The 14,625-nt window shown below is 44.2% G+C and overlaps 1 protein-coding gene across 1 annotated transcript in view; it reads right to left on the bottom strand.

Annotated features, from left to right (window-relative positions):
• LOC121534196 (protein Shroom2-like) overlaps window positions 1–14,274 on the bottom strand; it is a 133,403-nt gene extending 119,129 nt beyond the window's left edge. Inside the window, exons 1-2 of the mRNA XM_041840748.2 lie at window positions 14,061–14,274; window positions 12,919–13,149 (exon numbers count right to left, since the gene is read on the bottom strand). Coding sequence (XP_041696682.2) covers window positions 12,919–13,128 — 210 coding nt within the window. The 5' untranslated portion in view covers window positions 13,129–13,149; window positions 14,061–14,274. The remainder of the gene's footprint in view (window positions 1–12,918; window positions 13,150–14,060) is intronic.
• Between the last annotated feature and the right edge of the window lie 351 nt (window positions 14,275–14,625).

Genomic DNA, 14,625 nt, shown 5'->3' with positions numbered 1-14,625 from the left:
AACTCAAACTATACTGAACAACAACAAAAAAACGCATCATGCGACAATTTCTAAGGTTTTACTGAGTTACAGTTCATAAAGGAAATCAGTCAATTTAAATAAATTCATTAGGCCCTAATCTATTGATTTCACATGACTGGGCAGGGGCGCAGCCATGGGTGGACCTTGGAGGGCATAGGCCCACCCACTTGGGAGCCAGGCTCAGCCAATCAGAATTTGTTTTTCTCCACAAAAGGGCTTTATTACAGACAGAAATACTCCTCAGCTTCATCAGCTGTCCGGGTGCCTGGTCGCAGACGATCCCGCAGGTGAAGAAGCTGGATATGGAGGTCCTGGGCTCGCATGGTTATACGTGGTCTGCAGTTGTGAGGCCGGTTGGACGCACTGCCAAATTCTCTAATACAACGTTGCAGGTGGCTTATGGTAGAGAAATGAACATACAATTCTCTGGAAACAGCTCTGGTGGACATTGCTGCTGTCAGCATGCAAATTGCACGCTCCCTCAAAACTTGAAACATTTGTGGCATTGTGTTGGGTGACAAAACTGCACATTTTAGAGTGGCCTTTTATTGTCCCCAGCACAAGGTGCACCTGTGCAATGTTCATGCTGTTTAATCAGCTTCTTGATATGCCACACCTGTCAGTTGGATGGATTATTTTGACAAAGGAGAAATGCTCACTAACAGGGATGTAAAAACATTTGTGCACAAAATGTGAGAGAGATAAGCTTTGTTCGTATGGAACATTTCTGGGATCTTTTATTTCAGCTCATGAAACATGGAACCAACACTTTACATGTTGCGTTTATATTTTTGTTCAGTATAATATTGAAAAACAACCTAGTGTGTGAGCCAAGAAACATGAGGACAAAGTCACACTTTAGTATCCTTTCGGGTCAATTCGACCAACTTCTACATATGGCCTTTGGCTTGGAACAAAAACTGTTCCCAAATGCTCTGTGACCACCAGCCAACGTAGTTGTTGAAATAGACATTCTTACCCACCAATGCCAAAATCTACTCGCATTTGGCAGGTGTTAATTTCCCACCCTGTTCACAATAATCGTTAGTGTCAACGGTACATTGTGAAAGCCCATCTATAGCAAAACATTGAGTCGTAAAACTGTCTGCTTCTGCCCCTACACACTGCTACGGTTTAGCATGGAGTTGTGATTCAAAGTAGAAAACTTTCCATAACAAGTTACCCCCCATCTGTTCAAACTAAACTTTTCATAAGACAGACTTTGATCCTCAGACTGACACATTAACATCCTCTCACCAGGCAGGCGGTCGTTGAGGTGTGACGGCCGTGATCTCAGCTGGTCCCCTGGAGCGCTGGCTGGCTGTTCTAGAACACTAGGGTAGGATTGAGCAATATCCAGCTTTCCAAACCTTCATACCGTTCCTCTACTAGAACATGGTATACTGTATTACCGGCAGTGCACACAGTGGGCGCTATTTCATTCCAAACAAAGTATTTTTGACGCACAAAACAAATTTAGGCAGCAGGGATCTTTATCCAGGAGGGGATTGATAGTCTGTTGTAACCAAGAAGATTGATTTTGACATCTAGCCACTTAGCTAGCACGTTAGCAAACCAGATGCATACCTGGAGCCCTGAGCTGGAGACAATTTATCTAAGATGGTTAACTTAGTTATAACCCCTCCCCAACTTTAGGGCGCCCCAAAACAACAACAAAAACTAAGAGAGGTATTTAAAATCATACCGTGGGTATATCAAAATACCCTGCTATCCACGGTATACTGCCCAAGCTTACCCTAGGGTACTGCTGACTGTTCTAGAACTCCGTGACAAAGCCAACTCACAGTCCAGTACGCTACGCTTGGTTGGTGGCTTAAACACTAATCATTCAGCAGACGGACCCACCTGACCATAAGCTTCTCAGGAATTCTGCTGGTGTGGATCACGTCCCTAACCTTACGGAGAGAAGGAAGGTGATGTGAGCTGCTGTGCTGTGTTCTGACTGAGCCCTGTATTCTGAGCTGCTGAACTTCACACCTGTTTGGGTCAATACAGAATGCCACACAAAGCAGAACAGGCTCAAAGCAACAGAATGCCACACAAAGCAGAACAGGCTCATAGCAACAGAATGCCACACTAAGCAGAACAGGCTCATAGCAACAGAATGCCACACAGAGCAGAACAGGCTCATAGCAACAGAATGCCACACAAAGCAGAACAGGCTCATAGCAACAGAATGCCACACAAAGCAGAACAGGCTCATAGCAACAGAATGCCACACTAAGCAGAACAGGCTCATAGCAACAGAATGCCACACAGAGCAGAACAGGCTCATAGCAACAGAATGCCACACAAAGCAGAACAGGCTCATAGCAACAGAATGCCACACAAAGCAGAACAGGCTCATAGCAACACAAAGCAGAACAGGCTCATAGCAACAGAATGCCACACAAAGCAGAACAGGCTCATAGCAACAGAATGACACACAAAGCAGAACAGGCTCATAGCAACAGAATGCCACACAAAGCAGAACAGGCTCATAGCAACAGAATGCCACACAAAGCAGAACAGGCTCATAGCAACAGAATGCCACACAAAGCAGAACAGGCTCATAGCAACAGAATGCCACACAAAGCAGAACAGGCTCATAGCAACAGAATGCCACACAGAGCAGAACAGGCTCATAGCAACAGAATGCCACACAAAGCAGAACAGGCTCATAGCAACAAAATGCCACACAAAGCAGAACAGGCTCATAGCAACAGAATGCCACACAAAGCAGAACAGGCTCATAGCAACAGAAAGCAGAACAGGCTCATAGCAACAGAATGCCACACAAAGCAGAACAGGCTCATAGCAACAGAATGCCACACAAAGCAGAACAGGCTCATAGCAACAGAATGCCACACAGAGCAGAACAGGCTCATAGCAACAGAATGCCACACAAAGCAGAACAGGCTCATAGCAACAAAATGCCACACAAAGCAGAACAGGCTCATAGCAACAGAATGCCACACAAAGCAGAACAGGCTCATAGCAACAGAAAGCAGAACAGGCTCATAGCAACAGAATGCCACACAAAGCAGAACAGGCTCATAGCAACAGAATGCCACACAAAGCAGAACAGGCTCATAGCAACAGAATGCCACACAAAGCAGAACAGACTCATAGCAACAGAATGCCACACAAAGCAGAACAGGCTCATAGCAACAGAATGCCACACAAAGCAGAACAGGCTCATAGCAACACAAAGCAGAACAGACTCATAGCAACAGAATGCCACACAGAGCAGAACAGGCTCATAGCAACACAAAGCAGAACAGGCTCATAGCAACAAAATGCCACACAGAGCAGAACAGGCTCATAGCAACAGAAAGCAGAACAGGCTCATAGCAACAGAATGCCACACAAAGCAGAACAGGCTCATAGCAACAGAATGCCACACAAAGCAGAACAGGCTCATAGCAACAGAATGCCACACAAAGCAGAACAGACTCATAGCAACAGAATGCCACACAAAGCAGAACAGGCTCATAGCAACAGAATGCCACACAAAGCAGAACAGGCTCATAGCAACACAAAGCAGAACAGACTCATAGCAACAGAATGCCACACAGAGCAGAACAGGCTCATAGCAACAGAATGCCACACAAAGCAGAACAGGCTCATAGCAACAGAATGCCACACAAAGCAGAACAGGCTCATAGCAACAGAATGCCACACAGAGCAGAACAGGCTCATAGCAACAGAATGCCACACAAAGCAGAACAGGCTCATAGCAACAGAATGCCACACAGAGCAGAACAGGCTCATAGCAACAGAATGCCACACAAAGCAGAACAGGCTCATAGCAACAGAATGCCACACAAAGCAGAACAGGCTCATAGCAACAGAATGCCACACAAAGCAGAACAGGCTCATAGCAACAGAATGCAACACAAAGCAGAACAGGCTCATAGCAACAAAATGCCACACAAAGCAGAACAGGCTCATAGCAACACAAAGCAGAACAGGCTCATAGCAACAGAATGCCACACAAAGCAGAACAGGCTCATAGCAACAGAATGCCACACAGAGCAGAACAGGCTCATAGCAACAGAATGCCACACAGAGCAGAACAGGCTCATAGCAACAGAATGCCACACAAAGCAGAACAGGCTCATAGCAACAGAATGCCACACAAAGCAGAACAGGCTCATAGCAACAGAATGCCACACAAAGCAGAACAGGCTCATAGCAACAGAATGCCACACAGAGCAGAACAGGCTCATAGCAACATAATGCCACACAAAGCAGAACAGGCTCATAGCAACACAAAGCAGAACAGGCTCATAGCAACAGAATGCCACACAAAGCAGAACAGGCTCATAGCAACAGAATGCCACACAAAGCAGAACAGGCTCATAGCAACAGAATGCCACACAAAGCAGAACAGGCTCATAGCATAAGAAAGCAGAACAGGCTCATAGCAACAGAAAGCAGAACAGGCTCATAGCAACAGAAAGCAGAACAGGCTCATAGCAACAGAAAGCAGAACAGGCTCATAGCATAAGAAAGCAGAACAGGCTCATAGCAACAGAAAGCAGAACAGGCTCATAGCAACAGAATTCCACACAAAGCAGAACAGGCTCATAGCAACAGAAAGCAGAACAGGCTCATAGCAACAGGCTCATAGCAACAGGCTCATAGCAACCAGACTACAGGAGCTGCCTGTTGTTATACCCCCTGGAACTAACTAACTAACTAACCAACCAGCAAGGTCTTTACTGGACAATCATTAACCAACAGCCTGAGCTAACAAACAAGTTAGTGTGATTTTAGAACGATTGTCTGATTCTCTGTCTGTCTACGGCCAGATGGACTTGGTACCATGATGGCGCCTCTCCCAATTAAACTAACTTACCACACATACAGTTCCTTAAAGTATTCACACCCCTTGACTTTTCCCACATTCTGTTGTGTTACAGCCTGAATTTAAAATGGATTCAATTGAGATTGTGTGACTTGTTATGGCAAGCCTAAATAAGTCCAGGAGCAAGGCCTGATGGGTAGGAATGTCTCGTTCACCAGCCACGTTAGCGTGGTAACACTCTGGGCTCTACAGTGTATGGTAACACTCTGGGCTCTACAGTGTATCTGGTATGGTAACACTCTGGGCTCTACAGTGTATCTGGTATGGTAACACTCTGGGCTCTACAGTGTATCTGGTATGGTAACACTCTGGGCTCTACAGTGTATCTGGTATGGTAACACTATGGGCTCTACAGTGTATCTGGTATGGTAACACTCTGGGCTCTACAGTGTATCTGGTATGGTAACACTCTGGGCTCTACAGTGTATCTGGTATGGTAACACTCTGGGCTCTACAGTGTATCTGGTAACACTCTGGGCTCTACAGTGTATCTGGTAACACTCTGGGCTCTACAGTGTATCTGGTAACACTCTGGGCTCTACAGTGTATCTGGTAACAATCTGAATCCTAACGTTATAGCTATACCACCTCGCATAGCAACACTGACTTTCTGGGGGGCTGTGAGCACTGAGAGATTCGTATTTAGAAGCAATGGGCACAGGCATAAAAGTAATTTACTCCAAAGTAAATTGAGACTTTGTCCTCGTTTCATTGTTTTGTTCACAAGCTAGGTTTCTTTTCAATGTTTGAGTTTCTCCCACTGCAATCAAAAAGAGCCAGTGGCCTTTACTGTACACGTGATGACTGGCGTGACCCTGTACCAGGCTAACCTTAAAGGGGCAGCTAAACATTGTCTCTGATATTTGTTAAAATACTCAGGTCAAACTATTAAAATCGAGCAATTACTTCTTACTAGTAATACATTTCTTGTTTTAGAAACATTGCTAAGCATGCTGGACCTATGGCAGTCTCTATGGGGGTGCCACAGGGTTCAATTCTTGGGCCGACACTTTTCTCAGTGTATATCAATGATGTCGCTCTTGCTGCTGGTGACTCTCAGATCCACCTCTACGCAGACGACACCATTTTGTATACATCTGGCCCTTCATTGGACACTGTGTTAACAAACCTCCAAACGAGCTTCAATGCCATACAACAATCCTTCAGTAGCCTCCAACTGCTCTTAAACACTAGTAAAACTAAATGCATGCTTTTCAATCGAACGCTGCTGGCACCCGCCCACCCGACTAGAATCACCACTCTCGACGGGTCTGACCTAGAGTATGTGGACAACTACAAATACCTAGGTGTCTGGTTAGACTGTAAACTCTCCTTCCAGACTCACATTAAGCATCTCCAATCCAAAGTTAAATCTAGAATCGGCTTCCTATTTCGCAACAAAGCCTCCTTCACTCATGCTGCCAAACATGCCCTCGTAAAACTGACTATCCTACCGATCCTTGACTTCGGCGATGTCATTTACAAAATAGCCTCCAACACTCTACTCATCAAATTGGATGTAGTCTATCACAGTGCCATCCGTTTTGTCACCAAAGCCCCATATACTACCCACCACTGTGACCTGTACGCTCTTGTTGGCTGGTCCTCACTACATGTTCGTCGTCAAACCCACTGGCTCCAGGTCATCTATAAATCCTTTCTAGGCAAATCCCCGCCTTATCTTAGCTCACTGGTCACCATTGCAACACCCACCCGTAGTCTGCGCTCCAGCAGGTATATCTCACTGGTCATCCCCAAAGCCAACACCTCCTTTGGCCGCCATTCCTTCCAGTTCTCTGCTGCCAATGACTGGAACGAACTGCAAAAATCTTTGAAGCTGGAGATACTTATCTCCCTCACTAACTTTAAGCATCAGTTGTCAGAGCAGCTTACCGATCACTGTACCTGTACACAGCCCATCTGAAATTAGCCCACCCAACTACCTCATCCCTATATTGTTATTTATTTTGCTCTTTTGCACCCCAGTATCTCTATTTGCACATAATCTCTTGCACATCTAGCATTCCAGTGTTAATACTATTGTAATTATTTTGCACTATAGCCTATTTATTGCCTTACCTCCATAACTTGCTACATTTGCACACACTGTATATATATTTTCTGTTGTATTTTTTGACTTTATGTTTTTTACCCCATATGTAACTCTGTGTTGTTTTTATTGCACTGCTTTGCTTTATCTTGGCCAGGTCGCAGTTGTAAATGAGAACCTGTTCTCAACTGGCTTACCTGGTTAAATAAAGGTGAAATAAAAAAATAAAAAAATAAATTTTTGTGCTTCTTTGTGTAATTATGGCAAAAATAAATAAAAAAAACTGGTAAAAGAGAAAATCGGAGTGATGGTTGATTTTTTTGTATCTACAGTGCATTCGGAAAGTATTCAGACCCCTTCACTTTTCCCACATTTTGTTACGTTACAGCCTTATTCTAAAATTGATTAAATAAAAACAATTCCTCATCTACACACAATACCCCATAATGCCAAAGTAAAAAAACAGGTTTTTAGAAATGTTTGCAAATGTATTTCAAATACAAAACATAAATACCTTATTTACTTAAGTATTCAGACCTTTTGCTATGCGACTCGAATTTGAGCTCAAGTGCATCCTGTTTCCATTGATCATCCTTGATGTTTCTACAACTTGATTGGAGTCCATCGGTTGTACATTCAATTGATTGGACATGATTTGAAAAGGCACACACCTGTCTATATAAGGCCCCACAGTTGACAGTGCATGTCAGAGCAAAAACCAAGCCATGAGGTTGAAGGAATTGTCCGTAGAGCTCCGAGAAAGGATTGTGTCGAGGCACAGATCTGGGGAAGGGTACCAAAATATTTCTGCAGCATTGAAGGTCCCCAAGAACACAGTGGCCTCCATCATTCTTAAATGGAAGACGTTTGGAACCACCAAGACTCTTCCTAGAGCTGGCCGCCCGGCCAAACTGAGCAATCGGGGGAGAAGGGCCTTGGTCAGGGAGGTGACCAAGAACCCGATGGTCACTCTGACAGAACTCCAGAGTTCCTCTGTGGAAATGGGAGAACCTTCCAGAAGCACAACCATCTCTGCAGCACTCCACCAAATCAGGCCTTTATGGTAGAGTGGCCAGACGGAAGCCACTCCTCAGTAAAAGGCACATGACAGCTCGCTTGGAGTTTGCCAAAAGCCACCTAAAGGACTCTCAGACCATGAGAAACAAGATTCTCTGGTCTGATGAAACCAAGATTGAACTCGTTGGCCTGAATGCCAAGCATCACATCTGGAAGAAACCTGGCACCATCCCTATGGTGAAGCATGGTGGTGGAAGCATCATGCTGTAGGGATGTTTTTCAGCGGCAGGGACTGGGAGACTAGTCAGGATCGAGGGAAAGATGAATGGCGCAAAGTACAGAGAGATCCTTGATGAAAACCTGCTCCAGAGTGCTCAGGACCTCAGACTGGGGCAAAGGTTCACCTTCCAACAGGACAACGACCCAAAGCACACAGCCAAGACAACGCAGGAGTGGCTTCGGGACAAGTCTCTGAATGTCCTTGAGTGGCCCAGCCAGAGCCTGGACTTGAACCCAATCTAACATCTCTGGAGAGACCTGAAAATAGCTGTGCAGCAACGCTCCCCATCCAACCTGACAGAGCTTGAGAGGATCTGCAGAGAAGAATGGGAGTAACTCCCCAAATACAGGTGTGCCAAGCTTGTAGCGTCATACCCAAGAAGACTCGAGGCTGTAATCGCTGCCAAAGGTGCTTCAACAAAGTACTGAGTAAAGGGTCTGAATACTTATGTAAATGTGATTTCAGTGTATTTTTAATACATTTGCAAAAATTAAATAAAAACTGTTTTTGCTTTGTCATTATGGGGTATTGTGTGTAGATTGATGAGAGAAAAAAAAAATGTAATCAATTTTAGAATAAGGCTGTCACGTAACAAAATGTGGAAAAAGTCAAGGGGTCTGAATACTTTCCGAATGCATTGTACCTGCCATTGTGGCTGGTATATAAAAAAGTTGGTTTTAGTTCAGGAGTAAAAATGTACTTAAGTCACATAATAAGTTGCATGGATAGTGTTTAACATGATTTTTGAACGGCTACCTCATCTCTGTAACTAAGGTTCCTCAATCAAGCAGTGAATTTCAAACACAGATTCAACCACAAAGACCAGGGAGGTTGTCCAATGCCTCACAAAAAAGGGCACCTATTGGTAGATGGGTAAAAATGTAAATAGCAGACATTGAATATCCCTTTGAACAAGGTGAAGTTATTAATTATGCTTTGGATGGTGTATCAATACACCCAGTCACTACAAAGATACAGGCGTCCTTCCTAACTCAGTTGCCGGAGAGGAAGGAAACCGCTCAGGGATTTCATCATGAGGCCAATGGTGACTTCAAAACAGTTACAGAGTTTAATGGCTGTGATAGCAGAAAACTGAGGCTGGATTAACAGCATTGTAGTTACTCCACAATACTAACCTAAATGACAGAGTGAAAAGAAGGAAGCCTGTACAGAATAAAAATACTCCAAAACATGCATCCTGTTTGAAATAAGGCACTAAAGTAAAACTGCGGCAAAGAAATTAACTTATGTCCTGAATACAAAGTGTTATGTTTGGGGTATTGAACAGAACACATCACTGAGTACCACTTCATATTTTCAAGGATAGTGGTGGCTGCATCATGTTATGGGTTTGCTTGTCATCGGCAAGGACTAGGGAGTTTGTAAGCATTAAAATAAACGTTATAGAGCTAAGCACAGGCAAAATCCTAGAAGAAACCCAGGCTCAGTCTGCTTTCCAACACACTGGGAGACAAATTCACCTTTCAGCAGGACAATAACCTAAAACACAAGGCCAAATCTACACTGGAGTTGCTCACCAAGAAGACAGTGGATGTTCCTGAGTGGCCGAGTTACAGTTCACTTAAATCTACTTGAAAACCTACGGCAAGAGTTGAAAATGGCTGTCTAGCAATGATCAACAACCAACTTGACAGAGCATGAAGAATTTTTAAAATAATAATGTCCAAATATTGTCCAATCCAGGTGTGGAAAGCTCTTAAGAGACTAACCCAGAAAGACTCACAGCTGTAATCGCTGCCAAAAGTGATTCTAACATGTATTGACTCAGGGGTGTGAATACTTACGTAAATAAGATTTCTGTATTTCATTTTCAATAAATTAGCTAAAAATTTATAAAAACATGCTTTCACTTTGTTATTATGGGGTAGTGTGTGTAGATGGGTGAGAAATAATCTATTTCATCCATTTTGAATTCAGGCTGTAACAACAAAATGTGGAATAAGTCAAGAGGTATGAATACTTTCTGAAGGCTTTGTAGAAAGTAGCCACCGAATGTCATTTTTGGGGAGACATTTACAAGCGAATGTGAACGAGAGACATTGTCAAATGAACATAGTTTTAAAGCTTCTCTGAAGGAAGAAGAGCACTCTGCGTCTGTGTGAAGTCTGGAGTCACTAGGGCGCTGTGCTCGGAGAAGAGGAGCGTGGAAGGCAAGATGTCTGTCCAGCTGTCAACTCATCCAAAGCGCTTTGACTTCTCAAACACGGCAGAAAGCTGACACTATTTGATGCCCCGTCTCCTTATTAATTCAGCCACTTACTGAGATAACTAGCAAGTTACACCAAATACACAGCTCGACTCGTTCTCCTGTTGTGTAATTTACAAAGAAACACGTGACTGGCTCAACTGTTCTGGGGAACTACGGTAAGCTTCAGAATGCATTATACCGTGACAGGTGAAACAAAGAACGCGATCTGCTTCATCTCCTAACGTATTGCCCAAGTTGACTGCAGGTTTTTACTTAAAGTAGCTGTTAGGGTTGTGGCGGTCACGACATTTCGTCAACCGGTGATTGTCAAGCAAATAACTGCCAGTCTCACAGTAATTGACCGTTAATGAACATAAACACATTTAGCATCTCCTGGCTTCCACACACAGCCTGCAAGCCACTGATGCAGACCTTTGGAACATCTACATTTTAAAAAGTCTAATAAATCCATGTAATATAGCCTACACCTTCACAATAAATCCATTATTTATTTTAGACAGGTCTAAAGAAACATGATATGAAGAAAACGTAGTCTATTTCAGAAGAACAGAATAGCATACTCTGAGTTGTCCTTATGTTAGCAGACAAGATTTGCTTAGAATTCCGTGGCGGTATTTATAGTATTTTATAGTATGAAGAATACAACTGAACAAAGCTGAATAAAATAGAAAGGATATTTTCTCCAAACGATTTGAGGGAGTGTGCACGTGGCTATTCTGTGTTGAGCGGTTAACAAAGAAACAAGTCCTCCTATATGCTTAATTAAGAGTTATTAATGTAACTTTAGTTGTGATAATGTTGGGCTATATGTTTTGATTTAGAATACATTCTAATGCTGCATTATGAGATTAATGATGATTTGAAAAAAGTCTCATGAAAGGCATGAGCTCTGCTTTGATTTTTTCTGCAGGCTGTACACACTTCATCAGTCTCTCATTCATAATTTGACAAGCACTTGATAATGCCTCGAATGTCCCGGCGGCATCCACTTTCCCGGCAATTTAGTCTCCTCAACTTGCTCAATTTCCACATTATTCATTACGAGATTTAGTTGAGGTTTAGGGTTTAGTAAATGATTTGCCCCAAATACAATGCTTTTAGTTTTTGAAATATTTAGGACTAACTTATTCCTTGCCACCCACTCTGAAACTAACTGCAGGTCTTTGTTAAGTGTTGCTGTCATTTCAGTCGCTGTGGTAGATTCAGGAAGTGCGAAGCGCAGGTTCCAGTGAGGGGCAACAGAGGGTACGTCCCAAATTACATGTAGTGCAAAAGTAGTGCACTATAAAGGGAATAAGGTTCAGTACTATTTGGGACACAGCCAGAGGGAAGGGTTACAGTCGGAGGAACAACAGAGGGAAGGGTTACAGTCGGAGGAACCACAGAGGGAAGGGTTACAGTCGGAGGAACCACAGAGGGACGGGTTACAGTCGGAGGAACCAGAGGGACGGGTTACAGTCGGAGGAACCACAGAGGGACTGGTTACAGTCGGAGGAACCACAGAGGGACGGGTGACAGTCGGAGGAACCACAGAGGGACGGGTTACAGTCGGAGGAACCACAGAGGGACTGGTTACAGTCGGAGGAACCACAGAGGGACGGGTGACAGTCGGAGGAACCACAGAGGGACGGGTTACAGTCGGAGGAACCACAGAGGGACTGGTTACAGTCGGAGGAACCACAGAGGGAAGGGTTACAGTCGGAGGAACCACAGAGGGACTGGTTACAGTCGGAGGAACCACAGAGGGACTGGTTACAGTCGGAGGAACCACAGAGGGAAGGGTTACAGTCGGAGGAACCACAGAGGGACTGGTTACAGTCGGAGGAACCACAGAGGGACGGGTGACAGTCGGAGGAACCACAGAGGGACTGGTTACAGTCGGAGGAACCACAGAGGGAAGGGTTACAGTCGGAGGAACCACAGAGGGACGGGTTACAGTCGGAGGAACCACAGAGGGAAGGGTTACAGTCGGAGGAACCACAGAGGGAAGGGTTACAGTCGGAGGAACCAGAGGGACGGGTTACAGTCGGAGTACCGACTGGTTAGGCATTCCGGTTTATAGATTTGACTTTGGTGACGGGAAGTTTCTCAGAAATGGGTCAAACAGAGGGCTGTTAAATATGTTTTTGGAGTACGGGATGTTGCCTTCAGCGACAGGAGACCAAGTACAGGTCTCCTGGAGCAAAGAGGCTAGCCTACATATGAACTACTGAATAAACTCCTTCAGACAGCGGCAAATCCATCAACCCTGGTAGGACGAGCACACTTCCTTCTACACCAGGAAACATTGGTCAAAGTTATCAGGAACATAAAACAGCAAAGAAAGAGTGTACAGTTCAGTATATTAATGTCCTCTGATAGTTCACAAGTCAGACTTGGAAGAGGGCCTTCTTTCTCACAGCATGGTATTAAATGTTTCCATTAGAACAGACTGTCTCCTGCATTACCTTGGTGATGAGCAGTGGTTCTCGGTGTTCTCTGCCTCCTTTGAGTGTGAACCCCCATGGAGCCCCCCCGGAGAGCAGGACATCTACCAGCCGCCACCCCTCCACCCCATCCCGGTTCCTCTGATCCATGTCTTCCGTTCTCTCCATCAGCCATGGGGTGTGATCGCCATCAGAATACCGGGGGTCACTCCTACTATCCAAGGTGTCCATTGCGCTTAGAAAAACAGCTCACTTGATAAAAGACAGAGGGGTCCGTTTTCAATAAAATAAAATAAAAGCTTTTTCTTGATAGCTGAAAAAAAAAACATTTTACTACACCACTTCTATGCCTACTCCTGTGTCAGCACATGTTCACACTCCAGACTGTGTAACGCCCGATGTCCACCAGATATATATGCGTTTTGTTTTGCCAGATGTCTAGCCCACATTTTTCGTACTTGATGCACCTGCTTCGCTTTTAAACTAGCTAAATGCTAGCTACTTGGACTATGTGTGTACTTCCGTGTGTACCACCGCACGGCAAAGCAAAGCAGGAGTGGATCATATTGAAGTCGCACCCCAGCCCAGTGCGGCATCCCCAATGTAGGGTTGCGGACTGCTCCATTGCCAATGAATGACTTCCGCCGGAACGCAAAGAGTTTAATGAATCTGGTGGACATGAGGCGTAATGCTCTTAGTTGAGACTTAAACATGTTGTCGGCATGCAGGGTTGAACTAACGTTAGCTAAATAACCCATCCAAATACATTGGGAGTGGGACCCCTGCTTTGTGGGTTACTGTAATAAGTTATCACATGAACAGGCAAAGTTGTATCTAGCTGGTTAACTAAAATACGTTCAATGTCATATTTAACTTGCCAGCTAAAATTATTGTTCAACAACAAACTCGCAAAGTCTCACGCACGTCAAGCTAGTTAATGTTAGCTAGGCTAGCTCCAAACTAGCAGTAGATTAGCTATTTTCCCAAACACATGGAGATACCGCGGACGGGCTGAAAACCGGAATATAAATTCAATAAAGCATAACACTAGACTTGAAAATAAATTACAAACATTCAGGCATAACAAACTGTTTGCTACAGTAATTCATTTTAGAGGCTTAAACTCGATAGTGTTCAATGTTGTTTCCGCCGACGTTAGCTACCTGGGAATTCAATCTGTTGAAGGTGACCAATCTCGCCCGGTTCGCTATGTCGACGAGCACAGCATTACAAGTTATGCATTCTTCATAATATTCGTCACTTGTCTTCTGCCAATTAACGAAATAAGTGGAATTATCTAGTTAACAAATCGTTTTCAAGCGAACCACCTTTTATAAAACAAGAGACTAGCTAGCATGCTAGTTTATTAACCTGTGGATTGAGTCGCCTGCCAATGTAATGGATTACACAGCAGCCTGGGATTTGGCCAGTTGCAGCCTGGTGTCATGGACTACACATAACATAGTAAACGTATATCCAGGACACTCCCTGAGGATGATATGTTAAAGGTATACTTCGGGATTTTGGCAATGAGGCCCTTTATCTACTTCCCCAGGGTCAGATGAACTCGTGGATACCATTTTAAGTCTCTGTCCTGTATGAAGGAAGTTAGAGGTAGTTTTGTGAGCCAATGCTAACTAGCGTTAGCGCAATGGCTGGAAGTCTATGGGTATCTGCTAGCATGCTAGCACATATAATACGAATTGTATTTCGTAACATATCATATGA

The sequence above is a fragment of the Coregonus clupeaformis genome, unplaced genomic scaffold, assembly GCF_020615455.1.
Source record: "Coregonus clupeaformis isolate EN_2021a unplaced genomic scaffold, ASM2061545v1 scaf0295, whole genome shotgun sequence".
In the NCBI taxonomy this organism is placed as follows: Eukaryota; Metazoa; Chordata; class Actinopteri; order Salmoniformes; family Salmonidae; genus Coregonus; species Coregonus clupeaformis.
This window is presented reverse-complemented; position numbering and strand designations above follow the sequence as displayed.